The sequence below is a fragment of the Lemur catta genome, chromosome 8, assembly GCF_020740605.2.
Source record: "Lemur catta isolate mLemCat1 chromosome 8, mLemCat1.pri, whole genome shotgun sequence".
NCBI classification, from domain to species: domain Eukaryota; kingdom Metazoa; phylum Chordata; class Mammalia; order Primates; family Lemuridae; genus Lemur; species Lemur catta.
The window spans coordinates 55311562-55328706 of NC_059135.1; the positions used below are offsets into that span (position 1 = coordinate 55311562).

At 42.0% G+C, this 17145-nt stretch overlaps 1 protein-coding gene across 1 annotated transcript in view; it reads right to left on the reverse strand.

Moving 5' to 3' along the window:
* MYO3B (myosin IIIB) overlaps positions 1-17145 on the reverse strand; it is a 373253-nt gene that overhangs the window by 104231 nt on the left and 251877 nt on the right. Inside the window, exons 26-29 of the mRNA XM_045560289.1 lie at positions 16537-16648; positions 15427-15589; positions 13459-13539; positions 24-125 (exon numbers count right to left, since the gene is read on the reverse strand). Of these exons, the coding sequence (XP_045416245.1) occupies positions 24-125; positions 13459-13539; positions 15427-15589; positions 16537-16648 (458 nt within the window). The remainder of the gene's footprint in view (positions 1-23; positions 126-13458; positions 13540-15426; positions 15590-16536; positions 16649-17145) is intronic.

The window sequence follows — 17145 nt, forward strand, 5'->3', positions numbered from 1 at the left end:
TCCCAAACCTCTAATGACACCACCTTTATGGTCACCAAGCTCTCTGCAGTCTTGAGCCTTGGTACTTCTACTGCTGCTCCCTGCAACAGTGGGATGTAGATCACTGCTTTGGTCTGAAGTGTCCCCTGAGGAATGAAACAAAAGAAGAATTTCTCAAGATTATGCTCGCACACCTAGATGAATTACCAACCTGGGTGATAACATTTGGCTAGGGAAACACACACTTTTTTAATGGTTTGAGACAGGACTCCTGGCTTGACCACTGGATGGCCTTCCTGCTGTCCCTCAGTTGCCACTACCAGAGAGGTAAAAAAAGGAGCTAGGTCTCTCCTAAGAAGCTGCTCTTTTCTCTCCTCCACATCTCTCCCTCTCAGGAGTGCCCTTCCCTTCCTTTGATCTTGCAGCCCTGATCACAGACCATTGTGGGTGGACAACCAACCTTTCTTGTGCTGTCAGGGAAAAGACAGGCTACACACTACTGAGGACTATTCAGCTGAGGACTATCCCACTGCAGCTTTTCACTGTCCAGTCAGCTTACTTCCTGTTGGATTCCCCAACATAATGGCTCCATTGGAAAAATACCAAAGGGATTTTCCCAGCTGTCACATTTCTTCTTCCATTCTCCATGACCTCAAAGTCACAAGGGGCTGAAGATGTTCCAACAACTTCTAGCTCAGCTATCTAGAGGGGGTGGGTTCTTTCAATTGGATCTCTTCGTTTTCAATGGAAACCATACTGGCAGCAGGGCCTCACCTCCTCACAGAAGAGATAGTCTTCAGGCTCTGCCCCGAGGCAGTCAACCCTAACTCCGCCCCCACCTCCTTCCTTCCTGGTCTGTGACCTGGACCTTGCTCTTGCTCTTCATGCACCTTCCTTTTGGCTCTGGATGTTTCTAATTCTGCCAGCATACTTCCAGATGTACCACATTAGAATATTTGGGATCTCTGACCTTTCTCCTTTCTTATTTGCTCAGATGGGATTTTTAAAATCCTGCCTTTCTCCCTCCTTCTGGTTGCCTCCCCTATCCCAGGCATCACTTTCCCACACCCAGGTTGGTGTCACTCCAGTCTTTCCATTCCTTTAAGGTGGCCCAGTAAACATTCCCATGTTAAGTAACACCAGCTGCCTCATATTAAACTTAAAGAGACACAGGCCCTACCCTCAACAAGCATCATTCTAATTAGGGAGTAAGAATAAAAAGAGATAAAAGATATGAAAGCACCCTGAAACTTTTAAGGGGGTGTACTGGGTTGACCAGTGTCATCCCAAAATTCACATCTACCTGGAACCTCAGAACGTGACCTTATTGGAAATAGGGTCTTTGAAGGTGTGATTAGTTAATTAAAGATGAGGTCATACTAGATTAAGGCGGGTCCTAAAGCCAATGACTGATGTCCTTACAAGAAGGCCATGTAAAGACACAGACAGACCCAGAGAGAATGCACGTGACAGTGGGAACTGAGAGTGGAGTGATGGGACTACAAGCCAAGGAATGCCAAGGATTGCCAGGAACCACCAGAAACTAGGAGAGAGACATGGAACAGATTTTCCTTCAGAACCTCCAGTAGAAACCAACATTGCCGACACCTTGATTTTGGACCTCTAGCTTCCAGAACTGAGAGAGAGTAGATTTCCGCAAAGTTTGTGGTAATTTATTATGGCATCCCTGGAACTCTAATTTGGGGTGGGGAGGTGGAGGGGCATGTCAGATGTTAAGGATTGAAATCACAAGAAGAAAGATAAGGAAAAGATCAAGTATGTACATTCAGCTTCATTTGGCTGGGGGGGAGGAAGAAAATTTAGGAAGAGGACATAAAAAAAGCTCCATTATTTTTATTTAACAAACACAATCATTATGTTCTAGGCATTGTTCTAAGCCCTTTACAAAAATTAACTCATTGAGTCCTCATAGTAACCCTAAAAGGTAGAGAAAATTATTATTCCTATTTTACAGCTGAGGAAATTGAGACAAAGGGAGGTTAAATGACTAGCCTACAGTCACACAGCTGGAGAGTGGAAGAACCAGGGTTCCAACCTAAGCAGTTTTGTCCTTTAGTCTGAGTCCCTAAATATTACATGGTGTGGCCCCATTTATTTAAACATTTAAAAATCATAATCCTTATTCTCTTTTTTTTCTTTTAATAAATAGAAACAAAAATTCAGACCTTCCCACATTCTTTCAGATGCCTGGGTCTCTAAGGGTCCCGCAGATCAGCTGCTGTGGAAAGAGGCTCTGGCTTGGCCGGGCGTTTGGTGACCCACCCAGAGGACAGAAACACTGTCCGGGTAGATTTCCTGGTTGGTAATCTAGGCTGGGTAAACTTTCCTGCCCTCATAATGGGCCTGGCAAAGGGCACCCACTGTATCTGGCACAGAAGGTGCATATAGATGAGGCACAAAAGCCCAGCCTTCGCCTCCTACCCGCAGCTGGCAGGTTTCACAAGGAGCCAGTGTGGTTTCTGGCTGGAGTGACAGCTGGTCATCAGCCATCTTATCAGAATATAAAGAATAAAAAGGCCAACTTGTGGGAGGTTTGACAGGGAAACGCCACCAAAAGCAGCACTCAAAAAGTCAAATCGTTTTCTTAAAGAATTGACACTTTTCTTGTTCTACAGCCCCATCAAAAATCCTGGCCTCCATCTCTACTACACAAAACAAGCCCAGTAATTTCAGGTCTATGAAAACATTTTCCACTTTGATTCTCCAGCACTTAATTCCAATCATTATATGAGTTAAACTTTGACCGAGTTCAAGGAAAGTCCTGCTTGGTAACTGCTTTCCCCAACTTGGAAGCCAAGGAGGGAGGTTTTCCATGATCCTAGAAATCAGTGTTTTGCCTGCCCTGGAACATCATTGTCTGGGGAATTCTCCTTCCCTCCAAGCACCTAGCAACTGTCACTCTATTGTCTTCTGATTCCCGTCAGCTTCAGGTTGGATTTATCTCTTATAATCTATGCCCTGACTGCTTCCAAAAATGACTGGAGGTAACTTCATAGACTGTTTGCTTCTTGTGGCTGCCTTAGATGGCCTAGTTTAGTACTTCTCTCAAGCTTGGGCCAGGAGTGTTGGTCCTGGTTCCTTATGAGACTGTCCTCTCTTGATGGGAATAAAAACATTTTTTTACATTGTTTTTGTGACCCTCTCCAAAGAACCTAGCAGAATGTTCTGCACAGACAGGATGTTGAGAAAATGTCTGGGAAGGAGGACAGCAGATCAGGATTCGGAAGTCTGGATTCCAGGAGACTTCCTAGTTTCCATCTGTAAAATGAGGAAAGATTGCGAGCCTACCTCTCAGGGTTACTATAATGACAATTGCAGGAAGTAAGGTGAGTGAAAGTGCTTTGTATAAACTGTAACTTGCTATACAAAAGTATAAGATGTTAGGAAAATAAGGATGTCCGTCCTCTAATCAAAAAGGAAACAATTTCCACCTGTAGGATCATTCCTGCTCATACAGTTCTGGTTTCCTATGAAGCAAGGTTATTTACTTTCTTAGAAATTTTTCTTGGAAAGATAAAGCTCTGTATGTTTATAGCAGCTTTATTCACAATCACCAAGAACTGGAAACAACCCAAATGTCCTTTGGCTGGTAGAGGAATAAAATTGTGGCCATTCATACACTGGAATTCTGCTCAGCAAGGAAAATCAACAAATTACTGATAAACGCAACAGTGCAGATGAATCTCAAAAACATTATGCTAAGTGCAAGAAGCCAAACCCAAAAGTTAGCATACTGTAAAATTCCATTTATAGGACACCCTGGAAAAGGTAAAACCATAGGGACAGAAACTCCATTAGTGGTCACCAGGGTCTGAGGGTGAAGGAGGGATGGATAACAAAAAGGTAACAAGGGAATTTTTGGAAATGTTCTTTATCTTGGTTGTGGAGGGGATTATCTGATTGTATGTGTTTGTCCAATTTTATCAAACTGTTTGAACTTCATGTAAATTATACCTTAATAAATCTCACTTTTAAGAAGTTACTAGAATTTTAAAAAATAAGGCCTCCTCTTCAAACTGGATCTATTCCTGGAAAGCAGGATCCAATCTGCTTCTAATCCATTAGGAGGACAGAGTCTGATGGGTGAGCCTTGCTGTTGACAAGGGACCCTTCACAACCATTTGCATCATTGACCATAGCTGGTTTTGACACTAAGCACTTGGCTCAAAGTCTACGAAATTAGCAGGCTCTGGTTACTTGTGCATCTCAACCATCACAATTTTATTGACGAGAATGGCTACCAGCTGTCACCCTTGCCTCTGTCTCTGTATTTGGTGATTCAGACTTCATGGCCACAGCAAATCAAACTGTGATCCTGCTATGGCTCATCGTGTTGGGGTTTGAACTCCTGGCCAAATGGCTGTCGCTCAGCTGTTATGCTGCCAATCACCCGTCACTGTGGGTTAAACATGATAGACACACCAAGATCTTCCAACTATTCAGACATCTAAAAGGCCACTCACTTTCCACACCAGCGGGCAACAAATCTGGGTGATATTTAGCTCCTGGATTTTAGAATCTCTGGCTTCATGAAAGTGGGTAAGGGGGAGACTCGCTATCTTTCAGAATAAGTTACAAAAAGGTCTCAAATCAGTGAGGGGGGGAAATGGTGTCAGTAGCACATCACCTAAGTCTTAACAACTGTGAGGTCCCTGAAAAATTTATCTACGCAAATGAGTCAAGCTCTCAGCATGATAGAGCACAGTTCTTTGGAAAATTGGAAACAAAACCAAAACCACTTGAAATCTTTCACATGTTATTGTTGTATTCTAATTTTTCCCTGTCAAACATGACATAAGTTAAGATTTAGAAAATTCTCTTTTTTATAAAGATTTTATTATAACCATATTTGAGATCTGACAGGTACTATTTTTCTCCAAAAGTGAAATTGTTTCATCTTTTTGAAGTTACAACATTATTACGCTCACCGTAGAAGAGTATTTCACAGACTTTTTGTTTTTTCCAGTGAAGTTCACATTAAGGAAGGGGGCAGAGAGAGGTAACTAATGTTTCATTGACTGAATACCAACTATGTGCCAGGTACTATGCAGGATGCTTTGCATATATTACCTACTATCATCTTCACAACAGTCCTGAGAATTAAGCCTTAATGAGTCTCATTTTACAGCTGAGAAAATTAAGGCTCAGAAGTTAAATAATTTTCTCCAAACTACATGGCAAATGATGGCATAGCCAGGATTTAAAGTCCATTGTTCTGACTCTAAACTCTTTGACTCTCCACATGCTTAGGACGGCCCAAGTGATCCTCCTGCCTCAGCTTCCCAAGTAGCTGGGACTACAGGCACGTGCCACTAAGCCCAGCTAATTTTTTCTACTATTAGTAGAGACGGGGTCTCACTCTTGCTCTCTTGCTCAGGCTGGTATTGAACTCCTGTTGCTCAGGCTGGTCTTGAACTCCTGAGATCAAGCTATCATCCTGCCTCGGCCTCCCAGAGTGCTAGGATTACAGGCATGAGCCACCTTGCCCAGCCTATGTTTCTTTACTATAATATTATGTGGTTACTGTCTAAACAACTAATAAAAGTTATAATATGTCATAACATTTTATGATTCTACATGAAAAATATTTTAAATTTAAAGACATAAAGGCAACTCGGGTGTGTTATCAATCACAATAATGTTGCTCTATTCAACGTTGAGGTAGTTAAGATACCATTTCAGGCACTACCTCTTTGTGGCCACATTCTAGAGCTCTATATGAGGACCACAATGGAGAAAACTGATTCCAAACTGAAGAGGCTCTGACCATGGGCTTTCTCTGAAGTTTTAATTTTGAGTCCTGGGTGGGAGTGGAGTTCAACTGCTGCACCAAAGTTTTGTCTTAACCATATTTCCATGCCATGTCAATACGACATCAGTCACCAGTGGACCTCAAACCCACATTGACTTTGTAGCTTCCTCTCTGTGCATTAGGTAAACAGTACCTGCACTCTAGCTTGTTTAATCATAACATGGTCAATAATTTTATTCCACAGCAAAGGACATTTCTCTGCATTCTAAGCTATGCCATGACAAGAATTCTATTGTTTGTGCCAAAGAGAGGTTTGGCAGAGCTCATTTCTTGACAGAAACCTTGAAGCCACAGGACGCTCTTCTCTCTGCTATAAACCACTTGCTCTAAGCCTATCACAGACAAGGCAAGTTTTCCCAAAGTAAATCATAATGCTTGCTGCCCAAACATTTTCCCCTCCAAAATGTTAAGCCTATAGCTCTCAGAAACAGCGCCAGCTCTTTACTTACAGAGAGCTACAGAAACCAAGATAGCATGAGAGTGGACTGACCCCTTGCCTAAGTCTGAAGGGCACTCTGTCTTCCATCAAACAGAGGTTTAGAAGACAGGGGAACTAGTTTGCAGTTCAGAACTCAACTCAAGCTCAGGTGCACCAGGTAGTTCTTTCCTTAGATGTTTCTTTGCTATGGTGTGGACATGGCCTAAAACACCAGAAAAAGAGAGGCAGCTGGCTCCTGCCGTAGGGCCAAGAAGAGTTTGGAACATTCTTCTCACACCTGTACTTCCTCTGACAAAGACTCACTTTGAGGAATCAAGCTTTTATTTGAAATGACTAGGGATCTTTCAAAGAAATAGAAATGGAGTGAAGAAAAAGTGGAATCAAAGGAGAACAACAAATAAAGGAGTGACAGAGGGCATGTTTGTTTTCCTTCTGTTTGTTCACAGTGGACCTTTTCTCTCAATGGTGTAGTCACTGAAACTCTCCTGTTTGGCTTGTGATCAACAATCTACCTACGTACAGCTTTATCATTATGAAAAATATCTACTGTGGTCATTTTTACCTTCAAGAAGCATGGGTCATCTCAATGCATACCCTTGGCTGTGTTTTACAATGATTTTTACTCTTTGTATTGTTTTAGATTTTATAGAGCTCCTTTTCAATGAGTGTTGGTCTAATATAGAGTACCTGGTTTATTCAGACAGTATCCCCTTGATGGAGAGCATATTTTAGAGCCCCCTGTATTGGAGTGCGAGAATTTGAAGCTCCAAATTAAATCTCATTGTTTACCATGGTAGCCCCAGCATAAAGTAGTTGCTTAACAAATATTAGGTTATTAAGTACGGAATGTCCAATTTCCTTAAGTACTAAATTTTGACAGTTGATATCTCTGACATTTCACTTTGATACGTCTTGGGTTTTTTGTTTTTTTTTTTTGATACAGAGTCTCACTTTGTTGCCCGGGCTAGAGTGAGTGCCGTGGCGTCAGCCTAGCTCACAGCAACCTCAAACTCCTGGGCTTAAGCGATCCTACTGCCTCAGCCTCCCGAGTAGCTGGGACTACAGGCATGCGCCACCATGCCCGGCTAATTTTTTCTATATATATTTTTAGTTGTCCAGATAATTTTTATTTCTATTTTTAGTAGAGACGGGGTCTCGCTCAGGCTGGTCTTGAACTCCTGACCTCGAGCGATCCACCCGCCTCGGCCTCCCAGAGGGCTAGGACTACAGGCGTGAGCCACCGCGCCCGGCCCGGCCTTTTTTTTTTTTTTTTTATTATGAAGGTACATCCTCATTCTTTTGAACACATGTTTTGGCTTATGATTATCTTTCAGAATATTTTTTAGAGCAATTTTTGTGAAATCATGGATAAGTAAAAAATTCGAGTTATTTTTGAGTATGAGTTCCATCATGGAAAAAATGCAGTGCAGACAGCTCAAAATATCAACAATGTGTTTGGGATGGATGTGGCTAATGAATGCACAGTATGTCGATGGTTTGAGAAGTTTCATTCTGGTGATTTTAGTCTTGAAAATGAGCCACGTGGGTGACCTGAGACCAAGGTGAATATCAGCTGAAAGCTGTAGTGGAAGTGAATCCATCTTAACTTAGTGAATTAGCAGCAAGGTTTGATGTTACTATTCCAACAATATTAGACCATTTGAAACAAATCGGGAAGGTAAAGAAGCTGGATAGATGGGTACCACATGAATTAAATGTGCATCAGAAGAGAACTTGTCTCAAAGCTTTCCTTTCTTTGACGTCACTACTTAAAGGTGAATAATTTCTACATCATATTGTTATGTGTGATGAAAAATGGATTCTTTTTGACAACTGCAAGCGTTCGGCACAATGGTTGGATAAAGATGAAGTGCTGAAACACAGTCCAGAACTGAATATTTATCAAAAAAAGCTAATGCTGTCTGTTTAGTGGTCCAGTGCTGGTATTATCCACTATAGCTTCATGAAACCTGGTCAGTTGATTACAGCAGATATCTACTGCATGCAATTGGATGAAATGATGAAGATGCTTGTGATTAAGCAGCCAAGACTGGTCAATAGAGGCAGGTCAATCCTCTAGCAAGACAATGCTCGACCACATGTTGCACAAATAACACTGCTCAAACTACAGAAGCTGGACTTGGAAACTCTGTGTCATCCACCGTATTCACCAGACCTTGCACCAACTTACTACCACTTCTTGCAGGCTTTGGACCACTTCTTGTAAGGAAAAATATTCAATTCTCAACAAGCTGTGGAAAACAACTCTTTCACGATTTCATCACCATTCACTCTCCAGGCTTCTTCGCTGCTGGCATAAGCAAGCTACTGTTAAGATGGCAAAATTGTATTGATAGTTTAGGTGCATACTTTGATTAATCATATTGCTTCTTGTTTGAGATATAATAAACTAAACTTTTGATTCAAAATCGGACATCTCATATTTAATGACCTAATCGTAGTTAAGTGAATGAATGAAAGAAATATCTCCAATTTAAATATAGTTACAGGGTATTTCTGGAAATTTAGTTCCAGAAATTGTTGCAGCCCCCTAGTCATTGCCAACCCACCAATAATGCTAAAGGAAACAGCCTTTTAAAGTTAGAAAATGCTAGGAGAAACCCTTACCCTGAAAAGGTTTAAAAGTTCAGGCATTCCTTCTAAAGTTTCAGGATCAAAAAAAAAAAACACAAAAGTTCAGGCAGTTTTAAACACTAAAAACTTGGTTCTGTTACAGTGTAGGGTCAGCCTGTCTGGATGCAATGCCTACTTTCCCTTCTGGAAGCAGCCTTTAAAGCAGCTCCACTTTGTGGGTGTCACATGATACACCCAGTTGGTTTCCAGCCACAGCGGTGTAAAATGCCTGTTTGCAGGCTCAAGGAAGGTGTCCCAGCAGCCTTGGCAGAGTCCCTGCTGACACTCTGAAAAGCACTCTCCCCAAAGAGCATCAGAGGAGAAATGGCCATCATTGTTAGCACTATTGTTATCTTCTGATAACATCTGTGTTGTTGGTAAGGCCAAGGAGGGGAGGAAGTAGGAAGCTGATCAGAGAACAGACAGAAAGTAAAAACAATTTCCATAGCACTGCAGCAATTAGATGAAACTGTGCTGTAAACCACTGGGCTCTCCCTGCTCCTGTGTGTATGTATGGGGTCGGGGTAGGGAGGTGGTGCTGGAAGACCAGTTCCTCCTGGGAGATGCTCTGAAATTCTGTTTCCATCCCCTAGGGGCTATCACCTATGTGGAGGGCTTTTCCCCTTTGAGACAGGGAGGCCTACAACTTTGCTCCCATTTAAAAAAAATCCTGAATTAGAGGTGCAGTTTAAAGCCAGTGCTTTCAAAAAAATTAACAGAGAGACACCATAGATCTTTTAAAAATTCCCTGCAGTTTGTTTGTTTTGATAATATATTCACTGAGGGATATATTTTATAGTTGAATAAGTCTAGTTCGGTCTATATTCTGAAACTTGAGTTAATTTTTAAATATAATAGATTAGTAATGGAATAAATGTAACTGTTAATTTTTTTTTTTTTTTTTTTGAGACAGAGTCTCACTCTGTTGCGCTGGCTAGAGTGCCATGGTGTTAGCCTAGCTCATAGCAACCTCAAACTTCTGGGCTCAAGCAATCCTCCTGCCTCAGCCTCCCAAGTAGCTGGGACTACAGGCATACGCCACCATGCCCAGCTAATTTTTCTATATATATTTTTAGCTGTCCATACAATTTCTTTCTATTTTTTTGGTAGAGACGAGGTCTCGCTCTTGCTCAGGCTGGTCTTGAACTCCTGAGCTCAAACAATCCGCCCACCTCGGCCTCCCAGAGTACTAGGGTAACTGTTAGTTTTTATTGAGAATATTCCATCTATCTGGACACTAATACATGCAATTATATTTTTCTGATTTAAAAAAGTACATATTTTTAATTCTTTGGCATATAAAGGAATGTGTTTTCCTATGGCAAGAACCCATTATCAGAATCAATCAATAATAAAAACAATAAAACATGGCACTTCTCACTAAGGTGACATTCAAACTTGTTCCCCCCACCCCCACAAAAAAACCCCTTTGCTCAGGATCCCACACCCCCTCTCCCCTTACCTCCCCGCATCTCATAAAGGCCCCTTATTGACTATGTAATGTTATACACATAGGAAATGTATCCTTGTGTACCTAGGGTATTTTTTTCTGTTTGTTTTCTCTTTCAGCATTTGATCACTGGCTGGTGAACTGTTTGGGCCCACAGAGATCTCTAGACCACCAGCTCATGTATTTGAAAGGCATCTGTTTATTTTGAAAATGCAAATGTGGCCTCCCTCAAAGACTGACAGGCAAGAAATGACCCACTGCATAGAGCAGAGAGGTTTCCAATCTGGAGCCCTGACCCTCCCTTGATCACACCAAGATCACTTGCTGTCAGAACCACTTAAACCAGCTCCTAGAATCTGAGTGAAGGGCCCACAATTAAAATGAACATGCTTATCTCTCCAGAATTAACCAGGCAGATCATTTCTCACCCAGTTTAAAGTAATGATGAGGACATTTCCAAAAGGACTCTGAGCCTTTGAAATGGTGGCTCCTAGACTGAGGGCTGCCTGGAGGAGGGCCCCGATAACATAACAAGGACACCCGGTCCTAACAGGGGCTGACCAGTCCTTATGAGGAGAAAGCCCAGAAAGGTTAATACCCTGACTTTGATCTCTGTCAAGGCATACCAGCAAGAATTAATTTACATTTCAGATGAAAAAGGTTGACAGCATGAAAAGGCATCTTGTTTCTGGCATGTGAATGTGCCGTAATAGATCGGGAATTCTGAAAGGAAGTTCTGAGGAAGCTAAAGGGATAAGCCAAGCGGCTGCTTTTATTGGGAAGGAGATGAAAGGAAAACAAATTTCAATATGCACTGCTCTGTAGCAACATGTAGGCCAAATGCTTCCTAAATTTCAAGGTCTGCTCTTTTTAAAAAAATATATAACATATCTTAGCAACACCATGTAAAAAAAGACTATGGGCCAGAACTAGAAATACAAACAAATGCATTCCACAGAATCTAAATTTCAAATGAAATGATTTGTTTAAAAAATAATAAATTAGAGAATAACCTAAGAAACAATCAGAAATGGTTGTGCTAAGATAACATCCCTAAGCCACTTCCTATAGGTTTCTAAAGCAAGGGAACCTCTGTTTCTGGGTCTTGTTCTACTTGGAAATGTCCTAGTGGCTCGAAGAGGAGTTTGTAATGGAAAGATTACAACCCCAAATAGGAAAAGTCAGAATGAGTTGCTTTGCTTTTTAGATAAACACAACTGTGCCTTCAAATCTCGTTCCCCTTTCTGTGCATCTTTAACACCAGCACAAAACCAGCATGTCCATTCCTGTCCATGGGGTTGACTGAAAGGCAAAGGAGATTCTGTCTGCTTTTGCTCTGGCTGCCACCCTCTACTTCTAAGATGGCAGAGAGGGCTCTAGTGCCACCTTCATGCCTGCCTAAGCCCCTGCAGACTTGGTTAGTGAAAGTTTCCAACACCACTTGATAGGTGGGAACACTTTGGCTGCAAAGCTTAAGGAAGGTGGGTTGCTTGTAAGGATATAAGCAGGAGACACCTTAAAGAAATGTGTTCTCTCTAGTTCTACTAAGCAAAATCATCCTTTCATGGCACCTACCCCATAAGTGCTCCACTGAAAAGATGTACTCATTACTATCCTGATACCATGATGATGAAGCAGACCTATCTCTGTTTCACTACAGTGTTCCCTTGGCAGCAACAGAGTGCAAAACAGGGAGCTCTCTAAAGATGATTTTCAGGTAGGGAAAATTGGATTTATGATTCCTATATACTGGATTCAGTGGGTCAATAATATACAAGCTCAAAGTTTATATTTTAAAATGCATGATGCATGTTTGGCTTTGGACTAAACTGCAAGATCAGAAATCAGTCCAAAATCCTCTTTTAATGGGAGACCGCATGTGTGCCTCTGTGTGTGTGTGTGTGTGTGTGTGTGTGTGTGTGTGTGTGTGTGTGTGTGTGTTGAAAGGCGGCAAGTGGGGCGCCAATGATGCACTTTGAGTTGTCTTTCTTAAGCTGCAACAAGAATTTCAGCCTCATCCCGAGGCTTTGAAGTTGTAGAGCTTAGAATTCCTAGGGGCCTGGTGTTAAAAATTAACATTTGCATTTAAATGGGACCCCTTCCTCCCAAATATTTTAGTTTTGAATGAAGACATCAGGTTCTGGGGAAAGACCTCCTTGAAAAGGTCGCAGCTGTTTTATTTAAGCGTTTGCTTCAAGCTCAGCAGCACGTGAAACCCTATCTCCTTGCTGCTGCGTCCACTGGCCTAGCTACTTCTCTCTCGTTCTATCTCCAATTGTTCTATCTCCGATTTCTTGCAGTTCCTGGAGCTCCTGGCATGCTCAGGGGCCTGTCTCTTCCAGAGCCTCAATTAGGAATACACAATTTCAATGAGGGTGGGAGCCAGGCCAGGCAGCCACAGTGGACACTGACATTTGCAGAGGAGCAGAGTGACCTGAGAGCCAGGGAGGGGACAGATGAGCCAGTAACCAGAGCTCCCCGCTCTCAAGCTGCCAAGGGCAAGATGAGCCATTAGAGCCATGGTATGCTCACGCTGTGGGGCCCAGAGGACCATGTTAGCCACATACAGGCCTGGATTTGGGAAAGTCAGTTTGCTGGGAAAGTCCTTGAGTTATTCCTCCTCTGTTACGCTGAGAGGTCTTGCATATAGTAGGAGAATTTCAAGGTTGGAAGGCACTTTCCAGACCTTTTTAACCAGTACTCTCATTTCACAGATGAGGGACGTGTGAAGAGGGAAAGAGATTTGTTCAGTTGGCAGTATGCAAAGTTGACTCTATCCAAACTGCCTGTGTTCAACTGCTGGCTCTGCCACTAATGAGCTGTGTGACTGTGGACACATCACTTCACTTCTGTGCCATGGCTTCCTTTTCTATAAAATCGGTAATATTAGAGTACCTCTCAGAGCACCCTTGGCCATGTATGGCATGCAACAAATGCTCACTATTAGTCTCATCGTTATCACAAAGTGGGTGCCAGAACAAGCACCAGGACCCCCCCACTAGAAAGAACTCTCAACTCATCCCAGAGCTCCTGAATTATTAACCTTTCAGTTTTTCTAAACTCATAGGATCTTAGTCACAGAATATTTTCAAGTGGACACTGTGAAAACGATGTTTTAATTACCTGCTTGAATATGAACAGCAGACTCACTTCTTCTGTTGCTTATTTTCTTAAATTTCTTCCGAGCATCATATCCTCTCCAGGCTAAAAATATAAAACCATGTGCAAGGAATGACATTAATTTAAGAACGCGCCAGAGAATTGATATAAGCTGTTTCCCCCTCCAATCTATTACCCCTCTCCTCCTCCCTTCTGCTTTCTCACTGAACAAAATAAGCAGAGCTACGTGAGCTACGGTGGGGAAGAAGGAAGGGCCTCTCTGTGCTCAGGGCTTGGCTCCAAAGATGTTCAGGCAATGAGTTTCCAGAATACTCTATATTCCACTGATGAATCACGTGGGACCCCTAACCCAGGTGAGATGTTTCCCTGTCATTCCAATCCTTGGGGGAAGCCGTGTCTTCAGGACTTGGTGATATGGTGTAGCCGAAAGGGGCTTCGAGGGACGGTGGGAGCGAACTGGAATAGCCTGACCCTTTCAATATTTTTTTATTTGGGAGAAAAATATAAACATGAAAGTCGAAGATGAGGAAGATAAAGAGAGCAGTCAGGGGAAATAATAAGTAGCACAACACTAGATTTGTTGTGATGCGGACTCTGTGCCAAGAGCTGTGCCGAGGGAGAGGGAAATGTGCAATGGGAAGGGGAAAAGCAGGGAAGACAGGTGAGGAGAAGGAGAGAAAAGAGGAAGGGACTCTCTGGAGTGGGGCTGGTAAGTCCTTTAGATTCAGAACTGGGGCATTAAGCCACCCACCAGGAGCACAAGTGTCTTCTCTTTGTTCCTCCCACCTCAGTCTGAACATCACAACCCTCCAAGTTGCTGGGTGAGCTCAAAAAGTCCAAAGTGGACTAAGGTACACTATGATGCTGGGTTATGGAAGCACAGAGGAAATCGTCCACCCTGTTCAAGATCTGGTGCTTTCACAACCACTCATCCATAGCACAGGAGCTCCAATACTGTTTGTAACACAAATGGCACATACATGTATACAAAGAGCAGTATGAGAGAGTCTAGCAATTTGGTCTTTTGGTTTACAAGTATCATCTGGGCTAGAAAAGCCTTCTGGAAACAGCATTAGTAACTCTGATGCTGAAAACCTGGACCCGAAGTATATATTATCTCAATCATTCTGGGAGATGTGGCACCGTGTCTGTGCCAGTGGGGTTTTACATCATTGGCCCACTCATACTGCCTCTATCTTGACATAGTATGTTGTGAAGACTTGTTTGCTTATTTGCAAGCTCAGGAATCATGGTGGTTGTTGGGGCTCAAATAATGTTCTTCAAATTGAGAGTACCTGTGCAGTAGCAAATGCAGGGAAGGGCTTTCTCTAAAGTTCTCTGTCTACCTAAAGGCTGCATCCTCCAGAAGATATTAAATTGTTGTGAATCACTTTCACTGGAGGAAACGGATGCATAGCTCAGGAAGACTAGAGCTGACACCACACCCAGAGCCCACACAAACTCTGTCCCACGCTATTGTCTATTTTGGGGGCCCATTGATCTCCCCTAAAAATCTTTTAATCTTCCTCTACAATTGCCAACATCCTCCACTTCCGTCTCCCCTATGAACACGGTATTTAAGCTTCAACTACCTAGCCCTTCATACTTTGTGTGACTCCTATGTGCTTGTACGTTAATAAAATTTGCATGCCTTTTCTGTCTATTGTCAATTTGTTTTGTAGACTGAAATTATTGAACTTTCAGGACAAGGAAAGAAAGTTCCTTTTGTCCTTACACAGCCTTGCTCATGGCTTTATTTCAGCACCTCGCACAGGGCCTAACCTATAGTAGGCACTTGATAAATATTTGCTGAAGCAAGGAGGAAGGAAAGAAAGGAAGGAAGAAAGGAGGGAAGGTTGGAGGGGAAAGAGAAAGAGAAGAAGCCACTGAAAAAAGTAACAAGTGAGTAGGCCCCAGTGTTTAAAGAAATGCCAAGATGTGGGGCAGTATTATGAGAACTGAACCATTTACCTGACTGGATGGTAACAGCTCCCTTCTCTCTCTTCTCTCTGACTCTTTTGTATCTCCTAGCTCCAAGCCACCCTTTGGTATATGCCTGCAGCACAACCACTCTGCCTATGACTTCTTGCAGTAGCAAATTTAATTGCTCAACATGGTAATATTTGAGAAAAACCTGGAATGAGACATTAGTTTTAGCATTACATATGGGCTCCTTAACAGAAATTCACTCAACCGCAACATATTCTTAATGAAAATATTAAAAACCACTATCTAAATAAAGTTTATAGTGATTGATTTATGCTCATATTACTGACTTCTTGGGGACAAATGCAATCCCCCTTCTAAGGATGAGACAATATTTGATTATTGATGTAAACAGATGATGAAGTTAACAGGATTGTAGGTGATCCCAGTGATATCAGGCCTGTCTCATGTCAGCCAGGAGTTTCATTCTCAGCTTGAGCTCTACTCTGTTTCCCCACAGCCACTGATGACAGTGCTAACCAGCAGGACTGACCTACAGTGGAAGTCTGGAAGGAGAGGGACCTGGGTGATCCACATTATCTAATTTCGGCTGAGGAGCCGTGGTGTTGCCATCAACACTCGGGATAAGCTGGCTTTGTGGGCAATCAGAATGGACCATAAAAACGTGGGATCCTAAAGGGATGTGATGTTTTCCCAAATGAAAAGCCACACAGATGACACTAATAATCAAGGTGCCCAGTATATAACATAACATGAGACTAATGAAAAAACAAAAAACTGTAAAAGAAACTCATCACTGCCATTAGTATGATTTTTGTATTTACATGTGATACTGGAATAAGTAGCATTGAAAAAGGGGACATTTTAAAATGAGCTCAAAGATTTCTAGCTCATTCTAGAAATGCTAAATGCTCTCCAATTACATTCAGAACAGGAGGCAAACCTTCTTCCTCTGGTCCCTGAGGTCCCTGGACCCCCAACTCGAGACCAGCAAAGACCATTGTTAGGTTGGGGTCTTTTTTGCTAAGCTACACAAGTTACAGAGCCATTCATGCTGGTGCTATCACTGACAAGAAACAAAGGCAGGCAGTAGAGCATCACAGGTGACAATTTGAACAATAAATAAAGAACTACCTTTGTTTTTCCCAGCACCCAGTGATCTAATCTGGACTTTTCCAAGATAGAGACACAGCTCTCTTTGCTAGCAGGAGGTGTTTGATGTGCTCTGAATGCCAAGTAGTAATACCTATAAAATAAAAGAGTAAAATGAAGCATTTTTCATCATCATTTGATTCTGTATAGCAGAATTGCTCTGGAAACCATTGACACGCCTTGTTTTTAATAGTAAATATTTCTCAAGCACCAATAGTAGCATACTAGGTAGTAAAAGATACATAGTTTATACTTAACTTGGCTCTTATGTACTTTCATATTTTCTGCAAAATGTGTATATTTCCCTTTTAATATTGTTTTGTAGATCATATTCAATGCATACTTGCATCTTGTGAATGCAAAATCAAAATATCTAATCCTTTTGGAAAGCTGAAATTTAGAAAGCTCTCCTAGTAAAAGTCAAAAATTTTTAAATGTTAATATTACTATTATAAAAATAATTAAAATCCCATTGTACATATTTTGAATCTGCTTTGCAAAATCCCATCTGAAGCCATCTGTAGACAGCAGAAATGATTATAGTTTATCACTGCTGATTCTCTCTGCTGAGCCATGTGTCTTACTCAAGGT